The 8,683-nt window shown below is 50.0% G+C and overlaps 1 protein-coding gene across 1 annotated transcript; it reads left to right on the top strand.

Annotated features, from left to right (window-relative positions):
• Positions 1–7,848, top strand: DDN (dendrin). Its single transcript, XM_084829766.1, has 2 exons — positions 1–77; positions 5,991–7,848. Exons 1-2 carry the CDS (start codon positions 4–6, stop codon positions 7,846–7,848), a joined length of 1,932 nt encoding a protein of 643 aa, XP_084685892.1. The 5' UTR covers positions 1–3.
• Positions 7,849–8,683: the final 835 nt, after the last annotated feature.

The raw sequence follows: 8,683 nt of genomic DNA, 5'->3' as shown, positions 1-8,683 counted from the left end.
ACCATGGAAGCGGGGCCGTGGACTGGACAAAGCTACAGTTCCCCCTGGATGTACCACAGTGTGGCTGGGCAGTACACGTGAGTCTGCGGGATTCTTTTGAAAGGATTCTGAGCAGCAGAGGGCTATTTTAGCAAAACTCCAGCAGAGGGGGCTTAGGGGTTGGGATCATGGAGGTTCAGTGGCAGTGCTGGTGGTGGTGGTAAAGATTTGATTGGGGGATGTTGGTTCGTTGAAAGTAATGGATGGAACTAGGATCCAAAATGCTAGGAGTTTGGTAACATTTCTTAGAGCACCTTCTTTAATGGCTTAAAAAGCTCTCACATTCTTTATCCCAGCCATCCTTACAAAAGCCATGAATAGCAAGCTAGTGTAGTATTATCCCCATAGTACAGTCTGGATGGTTAAAGCTGGGTGGCTAAAGCATAGCTGAGCTGAGATTTGACCTAGGGACTTGGTTGCTCATAGCACATGTTCTTAACTGCTACACTACAGTTGCTCTGGTACAGAAGGGCTCCTGGTAGGTCAGCTTGGACTGATGGTTGGGTTTGGACCAGTGTTTTAATTTCTAAAAAGAGAAATGTTAAGGCTCAACGATGCTTCAAAGTAATAACCTAAATGAAACCCCCACCCCCATGAGTTTCCTTAAAACTCGTGGGGGTGGGGAATGGGGCTGCAGAAGATTACATGGGGAAGGTGGCAAGGCATTATTCTGCACATGCTCAGGTGTACTGTTCTATACATCATCTGAGGATAAGCCCTGGGCAGTGGGTTCAAGAGCTATGCACAGGTTTGGATGTGGGAGACCTACCCAGGTTCAGATCATTACTAGGCTAATAGGCAACCCTGGACAAGTTGTCATTATCTGCTGCACCTCCTCTCTGTGGTTCAGCTCGCTGCTATAAGAATTTACACCAGTTTGTGCACTCAGAAAGTTCTGCAGGAGATATAGTAATAAATCAGTCTAAGGGTTATTTCCTAACCCACACTAGCAAGGTGGAAGTGTTCGTTTTGCACTGAGAACTAAAAAATTCAGGATTCTGGAAATTTACAATTACTGTATGTAAATTTATATAGGGGTATTGTCAGACTGTGACACACGCTCACTGTGCCTACTGATGCTCAGTTGCCTTGCCTTCTCTTGAAGAGGTAGCAGCTGTAAAGATGGGAGCAACGACTCTATCTTCCAACTGAAATGTGCTGGCTGAATATGGAGAGATGGATAGGACCGAAGGGCACCAAGAAAGCTGGTGTAATCCAAGTGCTGGGCTAGCTGAGAGGTGCTGAGCCGCTTTGTAGAGCCGGTGAGAGTAGGAACAGGAAGACTGCAGGGCATTGGCAAACTGTGCATGCAAAAGAGAAAATACTTGGTGGTCTCTGAGACATGATTATTAATGGGTATCTAAGGCTGATGTAGGAACAGGATAATGCTGGACAGGAGGCATAGTGGTGCTGAGGAGAGCTGAGGTGTCATCAGTGCAAGCTGTGAGCCAGGAAGTCACTGGTTCAAATTTCACCTCAGTCATGACCTCCTTGCATTCTGCAAACATGGTTGCCTCACCCCTGCCCCCTGCAGTCAGTGAATAATAACACCACCCTACTTTTCACAATTGTTGTAAGGATTACAGAGATATATGAAGTGCTTTGAAGACTAAAAGGTGATATATAAGAATAAATGCTAAATTCTTATTATGTTGCTATCCCAGCGGGGCGACACCAAAGCATCCTTTAGGAGGGTCAGTTCACACCTTGTGCAGCGAATACGTTCACCACGTAGACATACCAGAGTTCACAGTGGTAAACATCATAACCCATTAAGTGAAACTCACATTTGTGGGCACTACAGGACAGACATTAGAGGACAGGTTTGGGGGCACCATTGTTCCATACTGTTTTGATCTGAAGCATAAACTACATGTTATGTGTTTGGGGTCAGTCTAAATTACCTACAGGGGTCCTTTGTAATTTAGTACTGAGTACAAAGAGAATGAGGATTTTCCCCCCAACAACTCTGACTCTTGAAATGGTAACCTTTGTCCTACAGGGTCTAAGGGGGCAGGAGAAAATGAATCTGGGGGAAGGCTGAATCTTAGGGGATCTCTACACCTCAAGTTTATTGCGCATTCATGATTGCTCACTCACTGAATTGTGCGGGTCCATTACATGACGCTGTCGTTGTCCAGTCATTATTCCACTATTTACTCCCACCTATCCTGTGTTTTCCTCAAATGGAAAAAAATCGGTCTTTTTCCAGATATGCGCAAATGGAGCGCCATGTCCTCCCCGTGCATTTCTCCCCTAGCGTGAATGAAGCGCTGAGTGTGGTTGTTGGGGGCGTGTCATGATGCTGAAGGTGGTGACAAAGGTCTGATGGGCGTTCAGCCTTCCCACTCCTGCGCCATTTTGGCTCCTCGCCATTTTCAGCCTGCCTGTTCAAAACAGAGCGGCAGAGCAGCAGCAGGGGGCGGGGCGGCAGAGCGAGCGGCAGAGGGGCTGAGCGTCAGGGACTGGCCAAAAGCATGGAAGAGGGAGGCGGGACCCGGGGAGATCGGGCGGGGGCTGTCCACGTGTCTGTCCCCATCCACCAGTAATGTGCAAGGGGAGGGAAAGGGGCAGGAACCCAGGAGCAAGTATCGCTGAACCTGGAGTGTGTGTAATGCCTCTTCACGGAAACATAACGCTATGGGAACGGCCATCTACAGAGAAGGAAGTGTGTGTAAAGGGAACCAGTTGTGATCCTGCATTTAAAACGGAAGTGGAAAGCCCCATTTTAAATGCAGGATTTTAGGCCGGTGTAGAAATCCCCTCAGACAAAGGGAAAGCAGCTTCTGCCTTGCAGATGAAGATAGGAAGCAAGGTTTGCTTGGAGTTGTGATGTTGCAGGCCTTCAACCTGAGCATGGTGTAAATAAACCTTTATGAAAGAAACACCACAAATCTCCAGTGCCCTCCTTCCAGGAAACTGAACTGTGTAAGCGCTGAAGCCCCTGCAAGCTCTCCCCTCTCAGGACTGGGGTGTGGGGCGTAACATACATCTCTATAGTACAAGCTACATGTTATCTCAGCAAATGTATGGTCCCAACGCCACATTTGCCAAGATAATAGCAGAGGCCACTTACAGGGGAGGATTAGGAGGAAAGGGAGCTGCTTAATCCGTCCCACACCCACCAATTCTCCTCAGCAAATGGCCACTGCACCCCCACCATTTGCATTACTAGGAAAAATGGAGGTTGGGAGCCCAGTGGAGTGGCCAGGTGTCCTCTTTCATAGAAGACAGCCCTGTATTTGAAGGGCTGCCAGAGGACACTCCTCTGTTTGAAGGGTTGTCCAGTCCAAGTCCAGTTTAAAGATAAAAAACCGTTAAGTACTGTTGCCCATCAATACTTACCACCTGGACAGCATGCAGAACAGGCAGGCATACAGGTCACCTGGGCCCAGTCTTCCACAGTATGGGGGGATGTACTGTATTTCTTTTTAAATTATAATAATGATTTCTAAATTTGCAACTATATATATTCATTAGCATATGCACATGTTATGCAAATCACTGTCCTCTTTTTTGGTGATGCATTTCCTCTCTTTTGGCCATTCAGATAAGTGGCCATCAGTTATATAACTTTAGACTCTGGAATTAATGGTTTCACAGGGCCCCACTCTTTCGATGATACCGTATATTACTTCTCTTCCTTCCAAATGTGGTCAGCCAGCCCCTGCTGTCTTTCAGAACCCTCCTGCTTGTTCTGCTCAGAGGGGCCTTGGACATTTGCCCCAAAGTCCTGTTCTGATAGCACCACTGTTCAGAGCCCTGTATTTTCCTGATTTCATCTAGGATGGCTCCTCTTCTCCTCTCAGACCTCAAATTAATAATGCTGCTTGTCAGTCAAGATGAAGGTTGAAGGACTGGATTAGATTTCTCTACCATTTTACACACCACACTGTTGTCCTTCCTTTCACTGGAGCCTACCTTAAATAAAAGCAACAGCATTGTTGGTTGGCAACTAAAGAGATAACCTGAGTCCACTGCAGGAGACTTGAGTGGTGCTCAGATATTTCCAGTGCACTTTGAATGAAAACAAGGTGCTTTGTAAATAGCTTCAGAGGGAATGTAGATGTCTGCTAGAAAGCCTTAATAGCTGCCACACAGGAACTTCAGTGCAGAGAAAAAACAGAAGGAACCAAATAAGCTTCTTTTAACTGGAGTGGGAGTTCCATGACAGTAGCTTCCAGGCAGGGCTTTTATTCTGCAATCGCCCTTCATCATTCACAGAATTTTGCAGGGGTCCAGTTGAGGTCATTTTCAATTTGCAAACCTCCTGTGTTTTCCCACTGCTTCTTTGGTCTTCTTTTCTTACCAGAAAAGAAGACCAAAGAAGCTTTTCTTACCAGAAAAGAACCCATCCAGGAGAAAAAGACAAAATAGCTGCACAGTGCCTTTTGATTGGTACTGCTAGGAGCCATCCATCTGGAAGTACCCTGTGTTGGATTAGGAGTTGGGGGGAGAAAGTGGAGAGAGAACTTGAGGAAGGCCTGTAGCTCAGGGCCAGACAAGACATGAGGTCGTTGTGCAGTTTGGCATTGCCTAGCTGTTTTTTGTTAAACGGCTAGCTGGCATGGGGACTCCCAAGCCAAATTGGGACCATGGTGTGGCAGGAGGGGGACTTTAACCCTTTGTTCCTGCCGCAGTCCTGGAGAGAATGCCTGCTCTTCGCAACGTGCGGAAAGTGAGCTCCCATGGACACCAGTGGGAGATTTCCTCCCATCGCAGATGGCAGGTTCAGGGGCGGAGCATTCTGGTCAGGGCCATGGCAGGGGCAAAGTTTTAAGGCCCCGCTCCCCCTACAGTCCTGATCCAGTTTGGCGCCATGCTGGCTATTTGTTTTTTAAAGGTTAGCTCCGTAGCCAAGCTGTGTGACAAATGTCCCCATCTAGGCTGGACTTCAGTGGTAGAGCACTGAAATCCTGAAGAGCTCCTGCCAGTCATTGAGTAGAGAGACAATACTGAGCTAGATGGACCAGTGGTGTAAGGCAGTTTCCTGCATTCCTAACTTAGAGCTTTTCTAGTCAAGGCTGTTAATCCACTACTTTTGGTTTTGTCGCAGAATTGAGATCCAAGCACTACACAAAGAGTGTTTCCTGTTCTGCAATTCTGCTACATTACCTCTAGGTGGAACTGTGGTATAGTGGAATAGCACAAATACACAAGTGGAAAAGCTTTTTCTTTCACTTTTACAAATAAATACTGCATTTTCCCTGCTCTAAAAAACCTCACAGGCACAGAAGAAACTGGAGGATCACAACATCATCTGAATAACCCATAAACAACCATGACTAGGGAATGATGAGCACACAATAAATGCCTTCTCCCATTCTTAATTACCCAATTTAGGGTAGCCAGGTGTCCTACTTTACAGAGGACAGTCCTCTGTTTTGGAGGGCTTGCACGGGACAATCCTCTATTTAAAGGTGTCCTCTATTTGATGGGCTGCCCAGTCTAAGTCTGGTTCAAAGTCAAAGAACCATGAGAGGGAGAACAGGGAGGGGCCTTGAAGTTGCCCATCAGCAGTTAGCACCGCGACAGCAGACTGAGCAAACACACATACCACCTGGTCAGTCTTCTCCACTATGGTGAGATGTCTTGTATCTCTTTTTAAATAATGGTTTTATATTTAAATGTATGTATATCTAAACCTATACTTATAAATAAACCGATGCAAACATTATGCAAATTGGGCTCATCTTTTTTGGTGATGCATTTCCTCTTTGTTGGTGATGTATAAGTGGCTACCCCATGGCACTGAGTCTGAGCTAGAATTTAAGAAATATAAACAACTTATGAGGGGTAAAAGAGACTGGAGGGCCAGAGCCATCTAAAAATGGGCTAAAGCTGCCTTTGGCGCTTGATAGCTGTTTCACAGTGGGATGTCAAACATGTGCTTCTATTCAGACCTGTGGCCTTTCCGCTGGACTGACCAGCTACATTTCTGTCCTTTGCAGGCTCTTGGAGAAGCAACTCGTATCCGATTATTCTCCCTGCCGACGTCGTCCTGGCCCCCGTGTATTGCAGGATTCAACCAACTGGCACGATGGCCAGCTCCCACCCCGTTGGGGCCTGCTAAGGCAGGAGGGCCACTGGCTTTCAGGGAAGGAGCTGAGCAGGGCAGCATCTTCCCCGAAGGCCCGAAGGCAGCAGAGCCCCACTTATGACGGGCTGCATCCAGTCTGCAGGAGGGACATGACCTGGGGAGCCGGCCACACACCCAAGGAAGGTTCGAAAGGCCCCGCTGGAGGTTCTGCTGCAAACGGCAGGTGGAATCCCAGAGCCCCTGCCGAGAGCAAGGGTGATCTTCCTGCCCGGGCCCCTCCAAGCTATGAAGCCCACATGCTCTTGCGCCTCCGGGCGGGGCAGGGCCCCCGCAAGGAAAACTGGCCACGCCCCCCACCCTATATTGCCCCCCCGTCCTATGAGGCAGCCCACCGCACAGTCCAGCCCCAGCAGCGGGTGTGCAGGGAAGCCTCAGCAGTGAAGCAGATCCAGATGGAAGCCCCCAGGAGCTGCCGGGAGACGGAGAGAGTAGGGGCCTGTGAGCCAGGACCTTTAACTCACAGTCCTGGGAGGAAGTCAGGGAGATGCCGGGCTAAAATACCAGGTGGCTGGAGCTACCTCTCAGGAGCCAGGACATGGGGTGGCCCAAGGGTGCGGTCAGAGAGAGCAGAGTCCTCCTGTGGCTTGGTGCCTGGCTGGGGCATGAGCCCCCAACACCACAGTCACACCCTGCCCAGGGTCAAGAAGAGGAATCCAGGGATGCCAGTACCAGCGCCCTGCCATGCCCTCCCAAACGGTCCCTCCCAGCATATGCTCCCTGTTGGCTGGGGCTTTAGCCATGCAGCTGGTTGGCCTGGAGCCCTGGGGAACGGGCACAGAGCAGGAGATGAGCCTAGCAGAGACCTCTTGCCCAAGTGGAAGGAGCCGAGTCAGGCCAGGGAGCCCCGACGGAGCCAGGCCGCTTGGTCTAAGCCGAGGCCACAGAGGTGGGGGGGTCTGTTTGTAATTGATGCCACGTGTGTGGTGATCCAAGCCCACTACATCCCTCCCCCCCGAACAGAGCACGTCCGCTACTTAGGCCAGGGGGGGCCACCAGACAAGGTCAACGCTGCTGTGTCCCCTTGCTCTCCGGCCCCTGCCTCCATGGAGGAGCGAGCTGCTCGCATCCTGGGCCTCTCCCTGAGTGAACTGGGGTTCCCAGAGGCAGGAGGGAAAGGGAAAGCCTTGGGGCCTGGGAGCCCTGGGCACGAGGTTGGGGAGAGCGGTGCACCAGATGTGACTGTATCTGGGGGTGTCTGTGGAACAGAGCAGCCTGGAGGGGCTCATTCTGCCCCCGCCAGCCCCAGGAAACCCTTACTAGCTCCAGCCCCCAGCAATGTCCAGGCTGGGCCTCCAGAGCAAGGCCTGGGCTCCCCTGACAAGAGGGGAACAGCAGTTCCTTGCTGGGAAGGGGGCTGCCTTCCGCAAGGTGAAGAAGTGCCAGTGTTTCCTGCGCAAAGCAGATCCTACGCCTGGGATCTGAAGGAAGCCATGTCGCGGATCCGCCGGCACACAGCACCGGATTCGGACACAGATGAAGAGCTGGAGATAGAGTGCCAGCCTGCCTGTGGGAGACCGGCGCGGAGAGGGCAGCTGAACAAAGGGGCTCTCTCCTGCAGCAGCAGCAGCAGCCTCGACAGCAGCAGTTCCAGTGCCACGGTGGTGTCCGGGCCTGCCACGCTTGCACTAAGCAATGGACCCGAGGAGGCGACTGGCTCAGAGCCAGCTGTGAGTGGGACAGAGGCCAAACTGGGCCAAATAGTGCCGTAAGGACCCTGAAGATGGATGAGAAGAGACTGTGAAGCTACGTCAGACCCTTGCCCAGCCCCCTACCCCACTCTCCCAAGTGCCTGGTATCCCAGTGCCTCTGCCTCTGCCCACCCGTCCTTGCCACAAGTTCCATGGCACTAGTGTGTGTTCGGGGCTGTGAGTTGGGGAAAGAGATATACATAGTTGTAGGCTTCTCACATCAGTGTTCTGCGTGTGCTTGTAGCATAACAGCTAAGAGTAGAACCTCCATGTTCAGAGGCATTAAAACCTCCGTTCATTAGATGCTAGGGGCAATCCACAGAGAGGATACTAGCCATTGCCATAATACTCTTTAATGCTGAGTCTCCCTGGAGTCTCCTTGCCTGGCCTTAGCTGGAGATGAGAGCGCTGCTGGGAGAGAGAGCAGGGGACCGTTGGTCTTACCTAGAAGGCAATTCTTACATAGCAGGGATATTTGCAGCGGACAATAAAGCTGCCTAGACCTTTTCTCCTTCTCTGTGTCCATACAATTATCGCAAGAATATGTGTGTGTGCTGGGCATTCGGGAATGTTGCTGTAGGTTATATTAATAATATTGGATAGAAATAATAATAAAATACTCTCAGCCAAAGAAGGTGGGTGATGCATTCTCAATTTTGTCATTCTTGTCAGGCTGCCTAGTTTGGCCATGTTTGTATCAGACCATTTGATTATGCCCAGCGGTGCCTCTTAACGCCCAAAAGAAACTGAGATAAAATCCAAACACCAATGCTTAAGGATAGGATTAATATAAGATTATATTACCATTCCTGTGATGGTGTTCATTGTTCTGTGAACTACTGGCATGGCACTTAAT

This window comes from Heloderma suspectum, chromosome 2, assembly GCF_057233095.1.
Source record: "Heloderma suspectum isolate Gila_16-S chromosome 2, 16-S_ref, whole genome shotgun sequence".
Lineage (NCBI taxonomy): Eukaryota > Metazoa > Chordata > Lepidosauria > Squamata > Helodermatidae > Heloderma > Heloderma suspectum.
This window is presented reverse-complemented; position numbering and strand designations above follow the sequence as displayed.

What these genes read in the sequence shown, in the direction of transcription:
- DDN (XM_084829766.1), top strand. Translation starts at nt 4, where the DNA reads ATGGAAGCGGGGCCGTGGACTGGACAAAGCTACAGTTCCCCCTGGATG. An exon ending in AGTGTGGCTGGGCAGTACAC is followed by an intron (nt 78 to 5,990) that starts GTGAGTCTGCGG and finishes TGTCCTTTGCAG; the next exon opens with GCTCTTGGAGAAGCAACTCG.